General features: G+C 35.6%; 1 protein-coding gene across 50 annotated transcripts in view; it reads right to left on the reverse strand.

Moving 5' to 3' along the window:
• RIMS2 (regulating synaptic membrane exocytosis 2) overlaps positions 1-26,565 on the reverse strand; it is a 534,102-nt gene that overhangs the window by 125,113 nt on the left and 382,424 nt on the right. For 26 of the 50 annotated variants that reach the window (XM_075415724.1, XM_075415741.1, XM_075415702.1 and 23 more), the window contains 4 exons: positions 24,755-24,817; positions 15,916-16,095; positions 14,676-14,785; positions 13,816-13,848 (listed from right to left, as the gene is read on the reverse strand). In XM_075415724.1, coding sequence (XP_075271839.1) covers positions 13,816-13,848; positions 14,676-14,785; positions 15,916-16,095; positions 24,755-24,817 — 386 coding nt within the window. Of the gene's footprint in view, positions 1-13,815; positions 13,849-14,675; positions 14,786-15,915; positions 16,096-17,585; positions 17,658-24,754; positions 24,818-26,565 lie in introns of all 50 variants that reach the window. The other 24 variants (XM_075415714.1, XM_075415706.1, XM_075415717.1 and 21 more) reach the window with 8 other exon arrangements.

A 26,565-nucleotide genomic window follows, 5' to 3' on the forward strand; every position in this document is an offset into this window, starting at 1 on the left:
CTAGTTTGCAGATTTGTGCCAAATCAACAAATGAATGCTATGGTATGTTAATAGCATTTTAGAATAAATAAATTGTTGTACATAAATGGCTATGTAAGCGTCATTTTTATTGTGGTTTTAACTAATACACCATTCCAATAAAAATTCTGACATATCTTAATTATTTATTGTTTTGATTTCATCTTTCTTAGTATCTTTCATCTGTAGTACTGAACTACACATTCTGAAAAAACCCCTGGGCTTCATTCCCTGGGGCTGCAGTGGGAATACATTATAAGAACTTTAACGGAAGACATTAAGTACGCAATAAAAAATATTGGCACATATCTACATTTCATACTGTCATTACTAGTGTAACAACAATGATAGTGCACTGTAGATTATTCCTTTGCTCTAAGAATGTTTTCTTCAAATTGACTTCAAGGCTACATTAATTATTTGTGGCTATGTATCACTTAACAAGCCTAGCCCAGTAGCAGTCTCTTCTCATCATATTCCCTAGGTGCAAATACCCTCAATTATGTTCTACACTTATTTTTAGAATGTTTTACTAGTGGATCCTCCTATATGGGGAATAAATGGATTTGAAGCTTCTATTGTTTATTTTAAAGAAAAATCGTAGATGTACTCAAGCAAGGTCACAGGAGTACTTGTTGCAGTATCACATAGTAAAGTCACAGCCTACCTTTAGCTAAAAATCAAAGTATCATGTTGCCACTTTTAATAAGAGAGTTGTAAAACATGAAGAAATGCCAGAAAAACTTAAATGCACCAGATTAGTCAGAAGAAAAAATTGCTAGTTAATCATACATTAAAGACGCGTGTATTAATATTGAATAAAGTATATTGAAGTATAAAAAAGTAAATATAATCTTTTCAAGCTACTAAGGCTTTTTCTCCAGGATTGTTTTGGGCAGGAGGAGGATTTGTTTGTTTGCTTTAAATCTTCTTATATGGTTTTCAAATACGGCAGTTTTGCTCCCTCTTCTGGTTATCTGCCTGAAACATGTTGGAAACAAATGCGATACAGCTGGCCCACTGGCCTATTATGAATAGGTGAATCTTGAATATCTCAGAAGAATAGCTCTACTGAGTCATCTGTTTGGATAAGCACTGCAGGTTTATGTTGGCAGGACTGATTAAAGGTGGGAGAAGGGGTGCAGAGAGCCTATGAGGGAGACGAATCACCATGTAAAGATACTACTGATGTTTCTGTAGGTTCCTGAAGTACAAGTTGTAGGAGACTGGGGATCCAGTATCCTGGATAAGAACTACTACACACTTACTCTGCTCATCTTCATTTTCCCAGCATCCACGACTGGTCTGCTGAGGACCAGAAACCGGGCTAGATGGATTTTTGGTCTGACCCTTACACTGCTATGAAAGGTAAACAGAAAGGAACTAAAAATATCTCCAGAGTCTAATGATTAATGAATTTAAATCAGGCAAATTACCAGTAAAGGCTAACATAAATATGAAGCAAAATGCAAGCTTCTGCTCTGCACCTCTCTCCCATAGTCTCTGCTCAGTTTTCATTCCGATTCCCTGGGGGCCAGTGAGTGTTCTATGCACACAAGGAAATGTGAACAGCCTGCAAATCCACCCTGCAGAATGCAGGATGTAAGGTTTAGCTTGGTATAGAGTTTTCTTTTTCCAGGTTATTTTTGTTCTTTACCGAAAAAGGTATAACCTTGTAGCCAGTCTTCAAATATTTTTTTAATGTAAAAGAGGTAATTTATTATTATACGACCATTCATTTCATACACAGACACACACACAAATCTCTGCAAACAGTCACAGTTGTTCTACCCTTTTTAAATGCAGTTAAGATTGAAGTTTATGGCACAATTCTAAAATGTTAAAAAATTATTCAGTCAAAAAAATGTTTCTGAAAATAAGCCTGTAGTTTTAAGTACTAATACCAATCAATGAAGAAAACACGATAAATGGCTTACAGAAAGGTGAAAAATATAGATCTGTATCTTCAGAAATCTCTAGGTTCTTCAGAATATCAATTACTACTAATTAATAACCTACAAGTTTTCTTATTGCTCAAGTTTACGCACAAATTTACACGCAAATTTTAAATGTAAATTTTACATGCAAATACTGTCCACACCACACCTTTGTATCCACACCTAATTTCAGCATTACTTGAAAATGTTAGGTTAGTAACCAGACAAACTATGTCTGACTAGCAGACAAAATGACATCACACTGTCATGTACCAGTCTTAGAAATGCTGCTTTATATTGTGATGTAGCTTTGAAAGATGCCACCTTACATTTTGTATAAAGAAGTCAAATTTGAAGCTATCTGTGGACAAGTTAGTAGTTAGATTCTTTCTCATCTGTCATATATCCTTGGTAGTTTTAGAGCTAAATTCCTAAAATAGTCACCTATATCATAAGGAATTTCAGCAGAATGTAGGTTCTTCACTCTGGAGAATTTGCATCTCATGGGTACTTTACTTCTTCTATTTTTTCATGTTGTGTTGGGTTTTTTTATTTCACAATTTTCCTGGCGTGCAGATCACGGATATGTGCCTGCCTACAACTACCAGTCTGCACAGGTCTATACCTTATTTAAACCTTACTTTGCTTGAACTAGAATTTAATTAAAACACAGTATTACTCTAGGTACACATAACACATATGAATATCTTAAGTATTCCCACAGCACACATAGAACACGTATTCAGTACCATTTTCCATGCAAAATTCAGAAGCTGTCATGGTTTCTTAGCAAAGTCTAAAGTCAATTGGCCAGGGGAATAGAGAGCGCACGAGAGACTCATGGTTGTCGTGTTTAGATCCCATTTCCAGGAATCCCAAACGGTCTTCGACAGAAGATGCTCAGGTCAGCCAGCAGGATGAGTTCCCTCTGGCATGACAGCCACATGCTTGTTTTTCAGAAAAAGCATACATATACACTACTTCTGCAAGTCAGTTAGGCAGGTCCATCTGTCATCACTTCTTTGAATGGGGTTTCTTTATTCTGTCTAGTTTGCATTTCAGTCACCTAAATTCTTTAGATTGTGTCTAAACTGTGCAGCAAGTCTGGAATACAGCATGCTTGCATACATCCCATGCATGCAGAAACTAGAGCGCATAGAAAGGGGAGGACTCCGTGCCCTGGGCCTTGTGTTGGTGTAGACTCAACAAACAAATAGGCTCCAGACACTTCTCAGCCTGGGAGATGAGAACTGGAAAGCATTCCCGATTCCCATAATATAGGCAAAGCTGTTGTGTAATTATGTAAAATACTCTAATGAGTCAGGGAACTGATAACCCGAAAGGCTGCAAATTCTGTTTGGCAACTATATCATCTTTTATGTACCCTAAATTAAGACAGTAAAGGACAGAATTACCACGAGCCTTTTCTCACAAACCTAAATGATCAAAATATGTCATACAGAATACATGAAAGAGAAATGCAAAAGACCGGAAGTAAAATTGAAAGGGATAGCAATTTTGGTTAGAAATATTTGAAATCGAATACTACGCACAGATCAGTCTTTTGGGGCAGAAGAGCTCTGCAGAAGAAACTTCACAAAGTGGACACCTTAGAGAAATTAATAAATATATGAAAATGAACTATCTTAAATACAGGTTAGTAGGATTTGTTTTACAGTGCAAAGTACATCTTTCAGGCTCTATATCTCAGTATATAAAATATTGTTTTTGTTGGAGTTGTGAAAGATAAACTGGGAACAAAAACAGCTTTAGCCTGACTTAATCACTGATTATTGGTTTGTCAACCTTGTAAAGTCAGTGGCAAAGGCCTCCACCTTTACCAGGACTGGAATTTGGATCTTAAAAGTACAAGACACTGAATTATGTGGTAATTAGCATGCATTACAGTTAGAGCAGCAGACTTCCAGCATTTGAAATCACTCAAGACTGTGCTGGCACCCCTATTACATTAAGGGAGGTGGCCCCATGCATTGCTCTGCCAGGCTGCCGATGCAGCACCCTGTCTACGTTGGGTAATAAGCGGCATATTAAAAATTATGTGGTATTTGCTGCAATACAATGAACTCACACAGGCAAAACTAAATCCCTGCTCACTTGATACCTGTATTCCCTCTGCAAAGTTATTCTAGGAAAGAGAAAGATACGAATAGCTGTAACAGTGCAACTGGGATATCCCCCACATATGCTGCTGGTAGAGATGAAAATGTAAGAGGGAATATCTAAATTTTAATAAAGCCAAGGCACCATCGAGATGATGTTCCATTCACTGTTCTATTTGATGAGACAAAGTCTAAATGTAATATGGCTTTAGAAGTACATGGAAAAATAATAAGTTTTCTTCAATATTGTCAAAGCAATGTAGAAGCATGAACTTGGGTAAAACTTCAAAGTAAGTTGTATTTGTTCATTCAACTTTCTGGTTCCATTTTCAGATATTAAATCTAAATCTCCATGTTAACATTTCAGCGCTTTGAATTAAGCTTATTTCTACAGCACTTGAAATAGAAGAGAATATCAAGCACAGTAAGAACTAGACAACAGAGATGTTTGTTTCTAAAATAAGCTTTCTCTGCCAGTATATGCTAAATAAAATGGTCCAGCTCTCCTGTGACTAGCAAAAACCTGCCAAGTTTGTAAAATGTACAGCCATGTGATGGAAAAGTATAGAGACCTGGTAAGAAATGGAAGACAATGCAGACAGTTATGCAGACATCTGCAGACTGCACTTGGTCTCTTAGAGCAAGGCAGACTGGGAATTCCTAAACGAGCAGAAGTACAAAAACTATCCCACTATTTCTAAAGAAGCAACATGATCGCACATCTAGGAGGTGTAAGCTGCACCTTTAGTAAGAGTGTTGGCTGTGAAAAAGAAGTATTTGGAGCTTTTGATTCCAAGAAAGATTTTAAAACCATAGCTGAAAATAACTATTTTAAGTGCAAGAAGTAAAACAAAACATTAAAATTGAACATACATGCACTCACTAATTTTCAACTAGTAGAACGAAGCAACACACACACATGCAGCAAAGACTAAGTAAAATTTCTCAAACACCTTAAATTCACTAGCAATATCATCAACTTGCCTTTTCGCCCATTAACAGGTGGGGTTTGATGTTTTTCCTCATAATCTTTATAACATTAAAAACAGACAATGATGATTAACAGTTGGAACAGCTACTATGACAAACAACACAACTATAGCACACACAAATATTTTGCAAACTAGGTTAACACACTTCCATGCACCATGCTAGAGTTATCACAAAACACACAGAATGAACAGTGCACAGTACACACAGCAGTGAACAACACAAACTTAGAGACAGAACTGCAACAAAAGCAAGAAAAATATAAACTGTACTATAAAGAAAAATGGGAAAGCAAATATCTTAAGGGACACTTTGGACGCTGAAGTGAAAACTACAACTAAAAAAAAATAATAATCCTGCTTTCCAGCTGCAAAGTCTTGAAATCACTCTAGTATCCAGATATCCGAACATGTAATGACCTCTATCACAGTTCTTATTCCTGACTTTGTTTTAAGAAGAAAATAGTGATCCGTATTGTCTTCTTTTATATAACAAAGGGAGCATGGTCCAGGGCGTGGGATTCCAAATAAGCTGTGATTCAGGCACTTACTCTTTTAAGCAGGGATGGTATTTTAGGCATACTTGTGTTTACTTAACAATTTTTCCTATCAGCTAGTACTAGGTGTGTTTCTTGCTCAGCTTGTCATTTTTTTGGGCAGCTCTTCTGGAGCGCTTAATTCTCTTCCACGTAATTGCAGTAATACCCTCTGTGCATTGTCGTTCTCTGGACTTCATTCCATGGGCCTTGAGCTATGTACTGCACTGCTTACTTTTAGGCAGCTAAGTTTAGCATTGGTCTAGCCTCAAATATTTACAACCACAAAACCTTATCTATGCTGCTCTTCCACATCCACACAGTTGATGTATTGTCACAGGCAGTTATTAACAGGGATAACAGAATCTAACCTATTAACAGTGCATGTAAATGCACATTTATGCTTTTATGAATCTTCCTTTGAGAAAGAAACTTAAGAGCAGAAACATGTTGGTTGAAAAAAATCTTTCAATCTGTGCATGTCTTTGAAGCTGTACGGTGTGTGCTTCTGGAAATTAGAAGATAAAGTTGCATATTTTAATCCCATGGTATTCAAGTTGAAAAAAATATTTGCATCTGCTTGATTCAATCATCACCTATCAGTTCGCATCTCACTAACTTCCTTTTTCTACCAACTGAGCTGTCTTCCAAACAGGATGAGGGATATTACACAAAACATTCGCAGTATTTCCATGTAATGCAGTTTCCTGGTGTTTTTGTTCAGCATCATCAGTCCACCTAAATAAACTAGGGGAAAAAAAAGTGTAATGATACAATAAGGTTTACTTCCCTACTTGTAAATGTATCAGTGCAAAGTAGAGGGTACCACATCTAAGGGGCATCCACCCACATCTGCTAAGTCTGTTGCTTCCATAAAGACGATAAAAAAAACTTTTAAAGTTAAGTGATTTTTGCAGGGTTAACTATTTTAAGCATTCACAAACTGGTAAATGAACTATGCTATATTCCATTTGTCTGTCTTGTTCTTATGTAAAATTATATAATTATTGTCTGGATTTTGAGTTTTAATATATTTATGAGCTGGCTGGTAAAGCTTCCCTACACGCTCAGGGGAAAGTGTTTCTAAAGGAGATAGGCACTTGTGGTCAGACAGACCTGCCTCAATCTCTGACTCCTGAACTCCAGTATGCTTGTTTTCTTCATCTCCTGCTGCATTTGTATAAGCAAGGTATGACGGGGGGGAAAAAGCAAGACAAAAACATGCATGCTTTGTTACAAGCTGTTCAAATAAAACATAAACATCAAACAAAAGATATTCACAATAACATACAAACCCTCAGTTTGTGGCATAAATAATTTTTTTGAATGAATCAAAGATTAAATAAATCCCTGTGTTATTTTTCATTAATATCTCCTGTTTACTTCAATGAGATCCTTTTGCAAGTAATGATGGTCATATGCAGCCCTTAATATCCCTTGTTGTCAATTTCTTATTAAATTATTAAAGCACTGGGAAGCAGACAATAAGTACCAGAGCAGAGAAAGCAGACATATGTTGGCATATAATTGGTTTAAAAGCATCTTCTGCTTGGCTTTGCTTTAGTTTTTCTAGAAATAAAGGTCCAAGCCTCTATTCTCAAAGAGCATATTTAAAATTATACACATAAATCATAAGCAAGTAGGCACACTCAGTACCTTAATAAGTGCCAAAGAAACAATGCAAATGTTTTTCCAGCTTGGAAAAAAAATCCTCTATTTGCCAGATAATAAAGTTTTTACTTGGGTTTCAGAGTAGTTAGAATTGAGAAAGACAGACACTTTTCTATCAGTAAGTACAGTTGCCTATAGTATCTCTAAATATTAGAGAACACTGAAATATTTGGAAACCATGGTGACAAGATGGTTAATGATGAGCAACAAAAGTATATTTCTTTGTGTCAGTAATAAAGAACAATAACTTTCTCTTGCGACAAAGGTCATCTAATACGAGGGTAACAACACGAATGGTACAGAAGACTGTTGAGCTGAATAACTAGTGTACCATATGCATGCTTTAGTTTAAATGTCTGTTATTCATTAAAGGCTGTTTTGATGTGATGCGATATACTGTAGTTTTTCAAGGTTCAGATTCAGATTACTTCTTGATTTGTTGTGTTCTCTGTCTCCAGATTTTTTTCAAGTTCTCTCATTACTTGTATAGGTTTATGTGCAGCTAAATAGCTCGTTGAATTATTTGACTTCAGGTTTAGCTAGCGTGTAATATTAATTTTAAAACTACTTGTTCTAACAAGTTATTTTTAGCAGGGAGAGAGATTTAGGTTATAATCAAAGCCAATGCAATGGGAACTAATCTCTGTATAGAGTTCTGTTCTGTCATTCTGTGATAAAATAATGACATTTAAATTCCAATTGAAATTTTTTCTGTTGCATGCTGTAAAATGTGCAGCAGGGACACCAACTATACAGTCAACATTTTCTCACAGAAATGAATGTATAGAAGGCCTGCCAAAGGCTTTAAAAAATCGATTCCAATAGAACTGAACTAAAATATTTTTGGCATGTTGGTACCCTACAACATAAATAAATAAACGAAGGCTCTCATGAGCACAGTTCTATGACTCTTTACTCATTTTTCTTTATGCCCTTTGTAGTCTCAGACCTAGATGTTAAGAACTTCAACTGGCATAAAGAAAGAAGTGTTTAATTTCTCCTTTTGCCAACCCAAGAGAAAAATACGAACCATTACTTCTCTTGAAAGGTCAGAACCTTTCAAGTAAGCACCCTAAGCCCTGTGTTATAGGTAACATTTGTTCAAGTTTTTCTATGGAAATTGTACTAATGCAAGTAAAATATTTTAATAGTCTTCAGGGGCTGAGGACTCTGCCATGTCTCAGGAAAGTGAACTAAGCATCCACAAGTAAAACCCAAAGGTATATTTTTGCCAACTCCTAGTTGAAATCGAAAACCCAAGGTAGATTCATGGATTATCTCAGGCAGCCTTGTTACTGATGTTAATTAAGCTATTCTCTTTACTTTCCTGTCAAGCGCACATAATGCAAGAGTTACGCCATGAAAGCATGAGGGTGTCTAACATCACACAGTGAGTACCACAGAAATATCCACTTGAAAAGGAGATGGGTGCAAAGATATGCATCTTTGTTCTTAAGACTGCTGGGTTTGACTAAGTCATCAATCTCCTAGCCAAGCTGAAGGTAGTCCAAGTTCCTATCCTATATTATGAACATGCGATGAATCGCCTTTTGCAAAACAAACTACCTGTATGCCATGTATTATTAAACACCTGTGAAATCACAGCTGATAAGAGTAGGATAGAATTTTGACCAGTGTGACTACAGGTTCTCTGTAATTGCATTATAATAGTCTTTCTCTGTCTCTCATCAAACGATGACAGGACACTGGAAACACACACAATCAAATCTTTCTTGTTTTGCAAAATTACACCTAATTTATAGAAAAATTATGTTCTGAATGAGACAAAAAACCTTAAAATAAACAGTATGTGTTTCTATCAATAGCATCTGTGTTTTCCTAACCATCAAGTGTCTCAGTAACTTGCACTCCATACTTCATGTAGAGCAACAATACAACTGAGAGTATAGATATATTCTTTTTAAAGATTTTAGATTGCATCCGAGAGATATAAAAACTGGAATTACGGCTGATAGCTATCCCTGATTAAAACTCATCAACAACCCCTGATAATTGCATTCATAGATAATTTTATTCTGGAATAAGATCACGCATACCTGAAATTAAGAGGGGACAGTTATTCAGCATTAATATCAGCTTTAACAGCCTCTGAAATAACTTTCCCAAGACATAAGATTATTATAAGATAAGATAATTAAAGTCTGTACCATGGAGCATAAACAGAAGGGCAAATCCCCACTGAGATCTACAATTTGCTAAATTTCTGAGCAGTCCATTTTTATATGTTAAGATTTTATTGTATCTGTTTGGCCTGACATAATTTTCTATTTTTTTTTTAAGTTGGATGGATGATTGGGATTTTTTTGTAGGAATGAAGAAAGAAAATGTATTTATTTTTAAGAGGAAAAGGAATAAGGAAAATTATATTAGGGAAAAATACCCTCTCTCTGCTTTGTACTTAACAACAAATTGAAAGGACTAATACTGAATACTTTCAAGAGCACTTTACAGTGTTCAGTTTTAATTATCCACAAGTGGTCACTGAGTTCATCCTTCTACCAAGGCAAGCAAGAACTAAGAGATATATTCCATCGACATATAAATGAAAAAAATCTTGTTAACCCTTAAGAACTATAAATAATCATAATAATCATACAATAATAACAATCATAATAATAATAATGATCATATAACAATAACAACAAGGGCAAGTGCAGGGTCCTGCACCTGGGGAGGAACAACACCATGCATCAGTACAGGCTTGGGGTGGACCTGCTGGAGAGCAGCTCTGTGGAGAGGGACCTGGGTGTCCTGGTGGACAACAGGTTAACCATGAGCCAGCAGTGTGTCCTGGCTGCCAAGAAAGCTAAAGGGATCCTGGGATGCATTAGGAGGAGCGTGGCCAGCAGGTCGAGGGAGGTTCTTCTTCCCCTCTACTCTGCCCTAGTGAAGCCCCATCTGGAGTACTGTGTCCAGTTCTGGACTCCCCACTTCAAGAAAGATGAGGAGCTACTGGAGAGAGTCCAGCAGAGGGCTACGAGGATTATGAGGGGACTGGAGCATCTCTCCTATGAGGAGAGGCTGAGGGAGCTGGGCTTGTTCAGCCTGAAGAAGAGAAGGCTGAGAGGGGACCTAAGATATGCTTATAAATATCTCAAGGGTGTGTGTCAGGAGGATGAGGCCAAACTCTTTTCAGTGGTGCCCAGTGACAGGACAAGGGGCAATGGGCACAAACTGAAGCACAGGAAGTTCCGTCTGAACACGAGGAAGAACTTCTTCCCTCTGAGGGTGACGGAGCCCTGGAACAGGTTGCCCAGGGAGGTTGTGGAGTCTCCTTCTCTGGAGATATTCAAGACCCGCCTGGACAAGGTCCTCTACAGCCTACTGTAGGTGACCCTGCTTTGGCAGGGGGGTTGGACCAGATGATCCGCACAGGTCCCTTCCAACCCCTACCATTCTGTGATTCTGTGATTAATCCAGTATTCACTTATTGTCTATAGCACTAATAACACAGAACATTTAAGAGTACTTAACCATTTCACTGTTAAAAACAAGTTGAATTTAATACTATCATTTTTCTACAAATGTTCATTAGAAACCAGAAATCTCTATCTCTAGCATAATTTAAAAATATACAAGCAAAAGTTCAGCTGAAAAAAAAAGCCTGGCATTTTAGTAGTGAAAATCTGGTAAAACCTTAAGTGGGCCCAGACTTTGTTTTAGAACTATTATCCATCCATGTAACATGAAAATATACTGAACTAACAAAGTACAAACCAAATGCAAGACTGCTTAATAATTTATGTTATATTCTGGCTAAATAAGATAATGACACGCATTTCAGAGATACCCAGTCTTTAATCTGAACAGGTAAATCTGATACCAGCAGCAACACAGCTGTGGGAAGCTGAGGAATTAGGCAAAATGTCATCACCATAAAAGATTATAAATGCAAAGTAGCTGACGATATTTGTACGATCTCCTACTGAGCATGTGGGACACTGAGAAAAAGACGTACAGGTCAACACACTACTCTTAAGTAATGGTCCTTCATAGCTACTTACAGCTAGATTACTTAAAAACAAACTTCTCTGGCTATTTCAGAATTTTGAAGCAAATTATTCTGGTGAAACCTAGATGACCAGAGCAAAAACCTGCAACCACAGAACACAGTTCACTGAACTAATTCTACCCTAAATCAACGGGTTTTAGTTCAGATCCTAAACTGGAAAGCAGTTACCCAGAGGTTGGTTTTTTTTCCTGTAGATTCCTTCACTTCCAGTTCTAGTCACAGAGCCATAAGCAGCCCATATTGCACGTTATACCGAGTGCTGCACTATAACAAAAAATCTCCCCAACTGCAAGTTACTTTCTTACTTCTACTTGAGTCCCTGCACTTCTACTACATTTTAAGCAATGGCATGCAGTTTCGATCCTACAACAAATATAGATTACTCAAATTTACGCAGACTAAATGAGACTACTATAGGAGTTACAAAAATAAAGGTTTTTCTTTTTCTTTTACAAAACTGAGATGACTTCCAGTTCCTTTTTGTCTATAATGTGTCTTTCACTGTTTTCTTCAGTACGATTTTAACTTAATCTGGTCGATGATCAAATCCTTGATTTCAAAATACAGAAAGGTTAACCTTCACAGCATGTTTCCATGCAATATAAAACCCCCTCTCTCATTTAAGTCAAGTATATGCTTCTGTAAGAACAGGAGGGACTAATTCTCCATGACAATGACATTTTCCAGTACGGTCAAATAGCCTTCCCAAAAACAGACAACTGTTTGGATTATCACCTGGACATATGATAACACATAAAAATCTACTCATATATCTACAAAGTTTTCAGGTTTACTTGCTGCTTTATTTTTTTAAATAATAACATAAACCCCTTCTAATATAGTCAACATTTTCGATTCTACTGAATTTCAGTTTTTATCACTGGTACTTCATTTGCTTAAAATAACTTCTTGTAAAATTCAATTCTCCACAGTAAAAAACTGCTATTAATTATAATTATGTTCTGTCATTGACAGAAGTAAGGTAATCTGCTGTTCTTGTAGAACGTTCTTTTAAAGAAAATGATTATTCCCCTTAAAGAAAAGGATTAGAAAATCCTCAAGAAGGATAGAAAAGGTCTCACAGTAAAACTATACTGTTATTAGAATGTGAGCTCTTAATTCCTGACAGAAAATTATATAAAATACTGTGTGAAAGCTGTATCTATGGATTATGTTTTTAATTACTGTGTTTACAACCTTTATATGTGTAAAATTCCACATGAAATATGTCTAGGTACTACATCTTGAGTTGTTGGTGATGCTTTGACTGTATTAGAACTCCAATATCTGCAGATTTTCCCATATTTCCCAAAAGACTACTTTAGACAGACGTACAGGACAATATTACTCAGTTTTCCAGTAAAACCAAACAGAGTTCCTCAAGTCCCAGCAGTACTTACCTAAGCAAACAATTCTAGCATTCCTATAAAAAATAATTATTTTACTGTATTTATTGTATTTCTCTATAGAGAATCTATCATGTAAATAAGAGCACTATCCTTTCTAATGACAGACAGCAAAAATATGCAGAACTTCGCAATCACTGCCCTGAAGAGCTCGCAGTCTAAATAGATATACTAAGCAAAGAGCAGGGAGGAGTGGTAGAACATGAAAGCGTATACAGCAATGACAGCAAACATCGTGTGATTAGATGTGATTATTTCCTGGCATACCTAGACTGTATTTCATGTAAGCATTCCACAACACATAAGACCACAAAGAAATAAACATACTAGGGTGATTATCTGAGAAAACAGTTTTCTTTTAATGAAGTTTTGCTTCCAAAATGGTAATAAAGACTGTAAACTTTGTAAATACTAATTTTAAAAGCCTGACGAGACAGATACAGAAATACTACATATAGACCCTCAATGGCATAACCAAGGACTGCAATTGATATCTTGTGGCTTGTTATTAAGAAAATTAAATGGTTTCAATGGTATAAAATATAGGGGTATTTAATTTTAATCAAAAGTATTATAGCTTTTTGAAATACTATCTTGATTCAATTAATTTTTGCTCCTATATTATTTGAAAATTACCTGGTAATTTAGCAGCTGTATAACATCATAACATATTTGCAATAAAAACATTGTTTTGATTAAATGCATGGTTAACATTAAACATGTCAAATAGCCTCAAATGCTTAAACTGAAATATGTGCCTGAAGTGCTAATCCTGAAAAAGTACATACATACTTAGGTTAACTGAAATACTCTTATCTGCTGCAGTGTAAACCCTGGATATTTAAAAATGGGAACATGTCTAGGTACTTTTTTAATGATGATCATATTTAGATAGTATTATTTATGCTGTCTTTTTTTTCATGTCGAACCTGGTAAAATTTATAAGCCACAGGTCTGAATATAAAAAAGACTAAATAATTATGACAGTAATTCTGCCTATGTCTATGCAATCAAGTAACATCAATTGCAGTTGGGTTTATTTTTCCCTATATAGCCTCTCAAAAAGGCTTTCAGGTGAAAAACAAACCCTCCTTTATGTACAGACCTTCATAAGATTCTATCTCCTTGTCTCCATTGTCTAGGGAAAGTAACAAAAACAAAACAAACAAACAAAAAAAAAGGGAACCAAAGCACAGGGGTTAAAAACAACAGAAGTTTTACAAATGCTACAATATACATGTTAAGAAGGATTAAAAAAAGGAGTGTATATGGCCATTTAGACTGATTTTGCATAGCACATCTAGTTATCAGAAGTAAAGGGTCAAAATGCATTTGCTATTAAAAATGTGTTTATATTCCTCTGTTTCTAAACATTTGGAAAATGTGTCCATTGACCAGTGCTTTTATATGACATTAAAGATAAGCACAACCACAGTACCAGTAAAACATGAATCATGATATATCTTGCTGACCTTGCCTATTTTAAAGATTATTACTTCTCCTCTCATTCTTCCTGTTTCAAGATGCAGAGGTTTTATATTAGCAACCTGTAACACACTCCATGTGAAACCACAAGTGATCAGCTATGCTCCTAACTCCCAGAAAAGCCAGAGTTTTGTCACTAAACAACACACAAAAGATCATTTCCTGTGCCTACTGAAGTCAATGATAAAGCCCCTGTTGAGTTCCAAAGGAACAGGATCATGCTAATAGTTAGTCCATCTTAGTTCGTGTGTATTACACTGTTGATGAATATTGTACTGCTGATGATTCAATTCCATCAGAAGTGTTCTAGATATTAAAATAGAAGAAAATACAGTACAAAATACAATACTAGTATCAATTCCTAGTTTTGTACACAAAACTCAAGAGATTTCAACTGTAATGCCAAAAGAAAAATAAAAAATATAATTGACCTTCATGAGCAATTTTGCAATGTCATTAAGGAGAAAAACATACACTTACTTCTCTCCAACGTCCCCTTTGGTGGGAGCTGTGGTAACTGCCTGCCCCTTCGCCCTACTACTGGAGTACTTGATGGACTTGTCTGAACAGAACCAGTACGAGGATGTGACCTATGAGACACATATCAAAACAAACCATAGCCATTAAATGACAAATTAATCCTTAAATATCATCAAGAACTGATAACATGATTAAAAAGGGTTTAGATAACTTGGGACCCTTGCAGTCCCTTAGTGAAACTATTATCTCTTTTCACAAAAAAGACCTGATTAAAAAGAGAAATCTCTCTGTGAAAAAGAAGAAAAGAAAGCCAAACTAAGGCTGAACATCCATAAGATGCATGTTTGCACAGTCAAGCCAGAAAATATATTGTGTGTGTAGTCATGTGCATATGGATATAATACCCACATACATACAAAATTTTCCACAAGTCAAATTCCACAATCTTTACTCAGCTTGTATTTGGTTAAATTACCATTAAGTGGCACTGAGATTACAAGGATTCATCAAAATAAAGTAATAAACTGAGAAAAGACACTGGTATTAGACTAACTCTCACTGGGGATTTGATGTTACTAACTCTCACTTTCAGAAAACAAACAAATGTATTCTAAAGTTCTAAAATAAGAAGAAGCTTTATTGAACATCAGCTGGACCAAAATGTACTCATCTTTTTATTGTATTGTGATGATTTAAGCTAAGAGTAATGTATAGAAATCTTCAAAATGTCAGTCAGTAAAGTATAGCACTCAAACAGGAACAATACAGACTATGGCACAATAAAATGTAGTCAGAGAAAATGGTGGTTAAAATGGTAAGTAGTAGACACAGTTAGTATAGTCCATTTAAAGAAACTTTTTTTTTTTAAAATAGTTTCATTTGATGTTGCTATGATGGTTGTTCCTTAAGCGATGTCTGATGAACACAAACAATTTCTCATTCTGTAAGAAAAGAATATGATACTTATGAGGTGCTTAATGGGGGAAACCATCCAGGATTCCTGATAAATGAGAAATCATGAACAAATGTAATTAAATACTGTTAGTGAACAACTGGTAATGGCAGCCACACCATTATATCCAGAGTAGAATATAAATAGTGTGTTGGCACTGAAAGGGTTAGTATCTATTGCTACTAGTGATCAGCTAAGGATGAGGCGGTACCAATTATCTACTGGGAAAATAAAATGGTGAGCTGGTGGGGCAGAAGGGGATTAGTCTGATTGATTTGTCTGTTTCACCTCAGTAAGGCAGGTGAAGGAGGGGCAGATCTTCCGGTCATTAATGAAGGCATCGACCTGATGAGGTTTGAGTCAGGACGCTCTGTGGATCGGGAGCGGGAGTTGGTCCGCTCTAGCATAGGACGTTGCTCTGTTGATCTGGATCTTTGATAGGGCTGTCTATCTGCTGCTTCACAATTCCTGTAATGTTAGTCAAAAAGCAGCTCAGTTGACCTTTGACTTTTCTATTAATTAAAAAATATGCTGCATGATACTGGTTTGGAGCAAATCATTTTGTTATGTACATTTTTGGGGGGGCTAAATTTTCTGAGTTAGCTTCTTGATAGCTGTTTTTTCATACATGTATAATTTGGCTTGCTTCATATTCTTGATAAATGGGCTGAAATGTTTCCAATGTCTCAGTAATGACTATCCATGCAATAGTCTGTTTCCTGACAATATCTGGGTAAAAAATTTATTTTGTTAATTAATACATCAATCTTGGAGGAAAAGAATAGCTGACATAACACTAGGTCTCAATAAAGCTAAGGACTAATTTCAGTGTGCAGTTTAATTGAGCATTTTTAGTCACATGACTAGATTTTTACTGACTGCATTATCTTTAGAGGTAGTACTCTTATTTGTAGAAAAGTCCACATTCCAGATGTTACAATTATCACGTAGCACTGTGAAGTCTTATTAGACTCAGTAGGTCTGTCAAAACACAGGCTAGGCTATGGTGACAGATTCATAGGCGGTGCCCGGACTGCAGTCAGATGAAAATCTACAACATCGTTTGTACTTGCAGAGGTTCCACCAACTAGACAAAGTTTGGTTTGTAATGAAAACAAATCTTCTAACCCACCACCTAAAGAACTGTGCCAAAGCAGCAATGCAAAAAGTTACCATTAGAGATGCAACAGGAAGAAAGTAGACTGAGTAAAAAAGAATTTCTTGATCAAGCAGTCTGGTCTTCTACTATCTTAGGCAATTAATCACAACATTACTTTCAGAAATTAATCAAGCTCCACCTTTTTTCACAATGGAATTGGTCTGATTGTAAGGAGTAGTATTTGCTAGAAATATCCTAATAAGTCAAGGTAATGTTAAAATCCATACTCTGATGGAGCTACTTATTAAATTCATGCTCCTCCCAGCTCTGCTTGAGTAACTGAACAGCTATAGAATACAAAAGGCAAGCATGTACCCTTCAGGACTTTTCCTTGAGTGAAGTAATGCATTTTACACTGAAGTCAGTTAATACAAACAGTGACTGCATGGCGATTAAGTGTAACAAGCAGCCAAATTTTAATTAGTATCAAAAAAGAGAGACATACCACAGTCTCATTATGAAGAAGCTTAAGTTCTTAACAGCATTTTTAGTTCTAAAAACCATATTGAGATATACAGCTGTCTCTAGGGTGTCTAACTTTGCTGAATGGGTTGACAAAAGATTCATTAAAATTAATGTCTCTTCAGGCCCTCCATGAGGTCATAAATGGACTCCTAGAGCATACAAAGGAATTGCCACAGACAGATTCAGAATAATACCATTCACCATGAACCTACAGCTATAAGCTCCTAACAAGCAAACACACCACAGTGAGACACATAATGGCAATTATAAGCTGAGGCACTAAAGACTGGAGGAAAAGTACAACGAGCCTGGCACAAAACCACAACAAAATTACCTCTCTGCTTCTTCTATCAGTTCTGTTTCTGAATGGGAAGCTTCATCAGCAAAAACATCCACTGTCTCGCTTCTTTTACATTGTGAATAGACAAAGAAACACAGCCTTAGCTTTGATATGAATGTTGCTTAGTTTAGGCAACTGTTTAATAGAGGTTTCAGTGCTATGGAAGGTGAGAAAGGTGTCAGCCATCTACAAGCTGTTTAGAAAAAATGACCACGGTAATAACTTCTTAGATAACGGGAATAAATTCTAAGAAAAAATATTCCTAAATTCAACAAAATTACAAAAGAGAATACAACCACGGTCCAGACAACCCACCCCTACCTTGTGTATTGACATGTTTAAGAAAATTAGTGAGCCCACAGAGACTTTCTTCCTTGGGTCTGTCACATAGAGAGCCAGAACAACCATTCTCCTGCCAGTGTGTGGGGGACTGCTGGAGCACACAGCAGCAGCGACTGGGCAATATGGTGAGAGGTATCATTCCATTCTCTATTCCTCTCCTTCCAACAGCAAGTAGGACATACAGAGGAAGAAGTGAGTAGCATCCACATGATTGTCATAAACTCTTCATGAGAAGTTAAGCCTCTTTCACTTGCTACTCTTAAGGCCTCATTCTCTTTAGCTGTTGTACAAAATGTATTTTTTTGGATGTTAGGAATCTGATCCATTACCTGTACTAGAAGGCAGAGAGGGATTTTTACCTTTAGGACCAATACTAACGGCTTAGTAAGCAGGTTTTGTATTCTGCAGAGCATCACGGAGCCACTACAGCTAACATCTGTGCTAACAGATAAAGGCCTCAGAAATATCCTGTTCAATAGTTAATATAAATATCCAGTTTGCCACAGTCTGCAGCTGGCATTTACTTCAGGCGGAAAATCAACCAGGAGTTCCCAAAAGTGAAGGAGAAGGTGAATTTTGGCAGTGAACCTTATGCTTTTAGATGAAGCTTTGGCACCACGGTTGTTTCGTAGACCGAAGGATTTGAAGACTAAGTTGAATTCTGAAGCGAAACCGAGTTGTTACCCTCAAGTTACAAACTATGTGTCACAAACCTCTCAGTACCCACAGCAGCAAACGGAGGCTATATGAGCATACTGACAGCCTTCCACTTGGAAGCTTCACTGTGTGGTTTTAGACCATATATACATAAAGAAAAACTCAACAAACTGTTTTATTTTTTTGGAGTGAAACAGGCATATCTTTGTCCTCACATATTTTTTTGCCTTTTAACAGTAAACACGTGTGCTATATGACCCAGGTCTTTAGAAATGAACTGTCCCTTTTATAGAAAAAATATACTCCAATAACCTGCTTGGACAGTGAAACCCCTCACGTACCACAATATACAGCTATGCATTAATATCACCTCCAGCCATAAGCATGGAAGCGTAGTTTTTAAAAAACACCTCAGTGAATTAAAAGCAGAAGTTCATAACTTTTCAGATAACAGTTTTGAGGGCTTATGCTCCCAAGTTATCTAGACGAATTACTAATTTTTAAAGAAGGAAATATAATAGTCTAAGTTAAAGTATTCAACACCCACATAATATTTTACTGCATGCTGGAGCTGTGTATCTTTGCTAACAGACATTTCATTATAAATATCCAGTTAATGAAATGTCAGATAGTGACCTTCTCCATTTAGTATTGTCTTTTGTAGCATCCTTCTACCTTTGAGAAGGAAAACATGCAAGGTAGGTGGTCTATTCCCTGGTCAAATTCTACAAGACTTGTGAGCATAACTCTCCCCTACAGTGAGGAAATAATACAGCAGTGGTTGTTTCTTAACCAAGCATGCCTATCACCCTGGAACTATTTGAGCCACTTAAGCCACTGTGCAGAAAACTCTGTACATGTTTACAATTTGATTTTATATTCCAAGCCCACAAAACATTGGAATTAGAATCACATACTATTTAGGTACAACTGCAAACTCTAGTAACTACAATGTCTAACCAAAGGTGCTACAACATTTTGTTTTAACTACTAATTTATCTGCATTGTTCTATATTCATTTTCTGGAAAAGTCAAAAGCTAACTGTTTCCCCAATGTAAAAAATAACCATTTCTAATTTTTAATTTTTCAGATTTGTTACTTTTCTTAATAAAAAGGAGAATTTTCCACAAATTAATACATTCATTGATCTAAACTTATGTATAGACAAAGCCATATAAAAGACGAACATTTTTCAACTGTAAGCATTCATAACAGCTTACAACACAAAAGTTATGTTTTTCCAAACAATAACTGAAAGCAGTTTATTTTAAAGCCCATGTATTAAATTCTTTTACTGTGTGCAAGACTAAAAAAGCAAGCTATGAGATCATGCCATGCCAATCACAGTTTTAGTACTAAGTTGCTCTTGTAACAAAAAAATGAAGAAATAAAAATAGAATCGCTGTAGGATTACAATACACTACAACTGAGCTCCGAGTTCATCTTTTTTTCATCTAGAAACAGTGAGCACAAAACAAGAAAAATACAGCGATACATTTTCTAATTATCGTAATTTCAAATTCCAGCTAATATACAACAGTAATACCTGTCAGTGTCTGTGGATGGCTGCTGGATTTCAATCCTTGGACATGTTATTCTTCTACTAGCTATAGGAACTTTGCTGTTTAGTCACAGACACAAGATCCTTTGTTAGCATAACACAGATAAGCATGTCTACAAACACCTGAGATTTCTAGTACCAAGCAAACTTAAATTTGAGTCAGAAGTATTGTAATAGAAAATGTAAAGGAGAAGTATACTGGCATATATTTAGATAAACTGGTGACTGGATATCTCACCAAATCACTCATCTATAACTCTGAAGAAACCTAATATAAAATTCTGTGCTGCTTTTGTTTTTACAAGCCAGGAATGCAACACTTCTAGGTACTCTTGCAAAATAAATAAAAATAGCAAGCAAAGCAAGACGTTTTTGCTGCAGTAATATTCTATCATGCTTTACATATATGTAGCATACATACCTGTACACATATGTGCACACACTCATATGATCTATTCACATGCACTTTACACAGAGGCGCATGTTATAACTACAGGTATATCTACATGACAGCCACAGGCATGACTAAACTGTTACATGCCAGTATCTGAACTACTTTTCTACTAGCTGGCTAGATAAGCAGACAAAGCAGAGAACTCAGCTGCGATCCCAGGCACATTTTGCTCCACACTGCTGTGAGCAGACTGCTGCAGATACAGAAACTCAGTTGCTTACAGCCTGCTTAGGTATCTGCACATGGCATTGCAGTCACTTTGGTGATTCTGTTGTAGACATATCTGACCGTGCTAACACATGATAGCATGATGCAATTACAAAAATCCTTAAAGAAAGCGCATACAGCTTATACTTAGCGATTTACTCTCCAAAACATGTTTCTTCACCAACAGATTTTAAGGTTGTTTAATTACCAAGGATAGCAAAGCCCTGCTTTAAGTAGGGAGTTAGATCAGATAGTTTTTTCAAGGTTGCTTCCAATCCAAATTAGTTTATGATTCTATGGATGCAGTCAGAGGTATATGCTAGCTATTACAATCAAATATCAAGAAAACCAGTAAGTAGTGTTGATCCTGGAACAATTAAGGCTGAAATGATGTACTGAAATATTTCATATTCTCTTGATCTGTAAAATCAGACACAATTAATTTTGTGTATTTTGAAGGGATAGAAAAGCAACTGGTACATTTGAAGGGAAAATCATAAAAACCTGTAAACAATTTCTTCTGCAGAGAAAACCTCAACATTAAACAAAAAGAAGTGGTGAATGCTTGTGAGAAAGAGGCTTCTTAACTGCCAGTTAACACTGCCGGTTGTCACAGATCCTAGTTGTAACTGCATTCAAATGAATGCAAACACAGCAAATGAGCTAATAATATAAATTTCACCTGATTATTTAACTAGTTTAAGAACCAGTTTCCAGTATTTTACTCTAAGATAATTTCTCTAAAAACGAACCTTCCAGGCTACCACTTCCTTACACAGAGGTGAACAACTGAATGTAAGCAACATATATGTTGCCTTACGCCTTATCAATTTATTTAGCTTGCACTAACTTTATTATAGGAATATTTATTCATATTTTTATTCTGTGCCCACAATATGAAATGTTTGGAGCAGATTTTTTATATAATGTAATATGTTAAATGTTTGTTTTTAGGTTATTGTTTTTATCACTTGTAACATACTTTTTCACCTACATAGCCAGCTGCCTTTTATAGTACCTTGTATTTGCCAACTACTTCCAGCTTTCAATATCTGTAACATAGACCCTCGACTGACATATATTAAAGAATCGCTTTAAAGACTGCAGGAACATGTCTTCAACTTCATGTGACAACTCACTGAAGATCATGATAAAACTGATTAGCACTTAAATGCTGGGGACTCAAAATTCTCAAAGAAGAGAGCTGAAATCCTCTTCCCCCCTCAGCTCAATTTTATAACTGAATATAATGTTGCAACTCTCTTTGAGATAATAATCTAAATTCTAGTTAAAAAATTAGAAATATTCCAAAGTGTGTTTCAGCTTCATATTGTGACTTTATTACACAATTTTTCCCATTTCAGGATACAATATTTCACCCCCTCAACTTCAAAGTTGTATCATAACGTATGAGCAATGACAGGAACATTCGAAGGTTTTAATGAACATGTATTTTGTGACTGAAGAGTAAGTGGTATATTAGACTATGCATAGAGAATCTTGCGAGAGAATCATTTCCTGGTAGGGCTTGAATGTTCAAATGCAGTTTTGTTGAGCACTTAAACCATAGACTAATCAAGTAAATTAGTTCTAGGCTGAAAATTAAGCATGTATCTAAATATGTCCTCATACAGTGCAAGACTAAGTGCAAAATTTGAAAAGTACTTGGTTCTTGGTGGGTTTTGTGGCATTTTTTTCTTCAGATCTTAAATATAGCTTTGTACATGACACACTGTATTTAGTTGGCCTCTTTTTTCCAGTAATATTTTAAAAGACCATTTATATGGCAGACATGTAATTAGTAAAATATCACAAACAGCAAATATGTGTTTATCTGTCCTCTTAACATTTGGCAATAGGCCTGTAATTCTGACCTCACTGAAGTAAACAAGAGTTCTGTCACTTGACGAAGCCAGAATTTCAATTAGATCATTCCAAGATAAGCAGTTATATAAGACTTTATTTATTGTCTTTTAAGTTCTTAAATTACAAATAAGAAAAATAGCATACTGTTTCTGTTGAAGGCGTTCTATAAATCCGATCATTTTAACACAATCTTATCCATTTCAACAGTCTTCATTGTATTAAACTATGTTCTATGCCTTATTGTCTACCTAAAAGTCATATTGGTTTACAGCTAATGTTCTTATCTTTCATTTTTTTTTTCCACAGCTTTTTGGAGCCAAATTTCAATGGGGACAGAGAGTACTAACAAATAAGTTTCTTTTTCAAATTAAAAATCTGTTTTTCCCCCCGATATTTACTTATGTTAACATCTATACAGTACTAAATCTAAGACAAGTGAAATAAACCAGAACTATTTAATGTGACTATCAAAAGCAAATACAAGAGCTTTTTTTACACTAAGCACTTTCCAACTTTCTTCAAATGCTGTCCCTTTTCAGCACATTTGTGAACTTTCCCAGGATGAACTAATACACATGGCCCTTGCTGTAAGCACAAACTAAGCATACACTTTAAACACTTCAAATTGAAGAGCCAGTAAACAGTGGCACCCTGGCTCAAAAAGCTAGGGAAGAAATATGGTCTCAGATAAATCTCTGTTTCTGCGCTAATGTTGAGACAAAAAACCCTTACAAACCTCTCGACTCTAGAGAAGAGAGAAACTTTCATTAGAATATTGAAGGAATAATTCCAGTTTTTACCAGATTTTTTTTGTTTCAAGTTGACAAAGTCACTTCTGTTCTCCTTTAGCCTCTGAATTCCTTAAACAGAATTCCTGTATTAGTCAACATATACAGGACAAATATGAAACACAATTTTAATTATACAGCCTTAGACTGCAGGTGAACTGTGACTAATCCCTTTTATATATGTATCTTTTCTATTTTCAATATATAGTAACATTTTATATGGTTTGTTGTATTCAGCTGAGTATAGTCTAATAGCCTGCCAGTGATCTGCTTTAGGTAGATAACTATTTCTCCGGAGAGATATATTGACTCGTACCACCACAAAAGAATAAATAAAAACAAAAAATTCAAAGTATGGTCAGTAATTAATTTACTAATAAGTAATTAATTCAATATTGATGCACTAGTCACGTGTTATTAAGTATTTGTATGCACAAAATTATAGCATTTGAGACACCAATATATAATATTATTTTGTAAAAATCCACAACAATTTTTTTTGCTATACAGTTTTATCTTTTAGTCTTCATCAAGGAAAAGTTCCCGATAACTTTGTGGGATTTTCATTTAAGAACTTCAGGATTTACCAGCATTTTGGACTCACACCATGTTTGTTTCTTTTAGTCAGACAAAATGTGCTGCTGGCATAGTCCAGCTCCTACTTACAAGATACAGAAGGGCAGAAAGAAGCAAGCTCTGTGCACATCACAAAAGAAGTAAGTAAAAATAAAGAAAAATGTTGCAAGAGCAAGAATAAACTTCGGGAGAAGCAGTAAAGTCAAAGAACTAATAACAACGAAAATCTGTGCATTCCCTTGACCAGGAGCCAGCTGCAGCTGGGAAGAACTGAAGGTTGTAAGGTACACAGCATTTTGCATGGGTTATGCATCAATCACACAGGAAGACAGGTTAGACAGTTAGAACTGTGATTATTTCTAAAACTGAAAGTACTGGGTCTCCAAGATACATTCTCCAACTCTGTGAATGCAGGCAGGTGTTATCAGTCAAAAAGCCCTTCCATTAAAGTGGACCTAGACAGTGAGAATATGGTTCAAAAACAGTTCAAACTTAATTAATCTTCTTTTTCTTTTTGTAACTGAATAAAAAATCTTAATCTTGGAAAAAAATAATAGCACATAAATGTGCCTTAGTTCTGAGCCAAGAAAGCAAGACATCAAGAAAAAGATATTTACTAGGAATAACTTTGTTATAATTATAAATGAACTCTTGTTACAAAGAATAGAAATACATTTTAGCTATATCTGTAACACTACACTCTTTACTTACCCATAATTTTCAGCTGAACCATTGACTACATGATCTGCCCATGAACTTGCACCATTGTACCACCTTTACAATGCAGTTAAAACAAAGAAGTGTTATAAAGAAACATATATTATTAATAACACTCTAATTCATATGACATGACCACTTCTCAATAAAATGGGAAGCTTTCCAAATGTTTCCAAATGATTTTGTAAATTTCCTACTTTCTCTTAGGTATGAAGAAAATTGTATCTTTTAAAATTAAAAAACAAGCAAGCTCTGTTTATTTTTTCCTTATATAATTCTTAATACATTTCACCGTTATTCTTTCAGCAGTTTAGCCATGAATTTCAGTTACATAAAGACTAACTGATCCCTTATCTTTTCTTACACAAAAATCTTCATGTTTTCAATGGTTACTGAATTTGTGGAATCATTACAAAATAATTGTGGAGATATATTATTAACAAAAATAACATGTTACGTAGCCGTAGTTTAAAATACCACTTTTAACTTCAAACATCTGACTTTTTAAAAATTATGTTTTTATTTGATGGGGCGGTTAGTTTTACACTTATTGAAGAAGTTGAAGAAAACTCACTTCACTCAGATCAAACAATGAAAACTTTTTATACCTAAGTTATTCTTCCAGATACTGAACACAGGCTACCTCAACATTTGCAATATCATTTCAGCAAACCAGCTGAAGACAACTTAAAATGCGTGTAGAAATATTTTACCTATAGAACCGTGGAGAAAAGAAATAACGGAACAAAAAAGCTGCTTTCATTTCAGGAACCAGAGGATAAACTGCATATGTGCCATTCCTCCAGTTTGCTAAAAATACATGCAAATCATCCAATATCTGGTTGAGGAATTTCAACTGGATATCCAGACTCCCAGATTTTCAGGATCCTGCATGGGTAAAGCCTTGGAACTCCGATAGTTCCACTACTCAATTATTTCATGATAGTGAGTGAGAAGCAAGGCAAGGATTTTCAGAAAAGATCATGGGACCACCACATTATCAACTTGGATATAAATCTTCCTTTGTCTGTACTGAAAATCCTAGCCAAAGTCTGCAGGGTGAGTTTGCTAATGGCTTGAATGCACCTGTCCAAGGATTTTCATGAATGTGTTCCCAGGAATCACAGCAGGATACTTGAAGCATTTTTTGCATGACTGTATTTTTTTCCAAGCTTCTCAGATTTCAGAATCTGAGGTGTTGCGATACTTTTACAAACTAAATGACCCCACATCCTTATCATTATGTTGAGGGAAGAAATGTGGAGTGATGTGTATGTGAATGTCATTCGGCTGTTCTTATTTTTTCTATATCAAATTTGGTGGTGTGGGGAACGGCATATTTTTGCATGGTTTGTAATCAAATGATTGGATGAAAGTTACTCTAATTTAATTTAGTTATAAATTAGATTTAGATTTAGTTCAATCTAAATCAGAATACAGCTGGAGAATGATAGGTATATCTTTACACTCTCCCTGATTGTCCGTATCCTTAAAATTGAAGTCAGTCTCTTCAATTAGCCAGTATTTTAGGTAAGATTATTCTGTAAAAGTACTATATTATAGACATCATAAATGTGTAAGCATGGCTTTAAAATTGCATTGCACTTTATTTTTTGTTAAATATGACTGTACTTATTCATAGCAATGAAATAAAATTTCTTGCTGTTAGTTAGAAAATAATCCCTGCTTCACCTGCTTCCGTGCTGGAGAAAAAATCAGACACTGACTTAAAAATGAACAAAGAAATATAAAATATTAGATAATCAATTTTTGCATCACTTCAATAATTGTGCAAAGAGGAACAT

This window comes from Opisthocomus hoazin, chromosome 3 (assembly GCF_030867145.1).
Source record: "Opisthocomus hoazin isolate bOpiHoa1 chromosome 3, bOpiHoa1.hap1, whole genome shotgun sequence".
In the NCBI taxonomy this organism is placed as follows: domain Eukaryota; kingdom Metazoa; phylum Chordata; class Aves; order Opisthocomiformes; family Opisthocomidae; genus Opisthocomus; species Opisthocomus hoazin.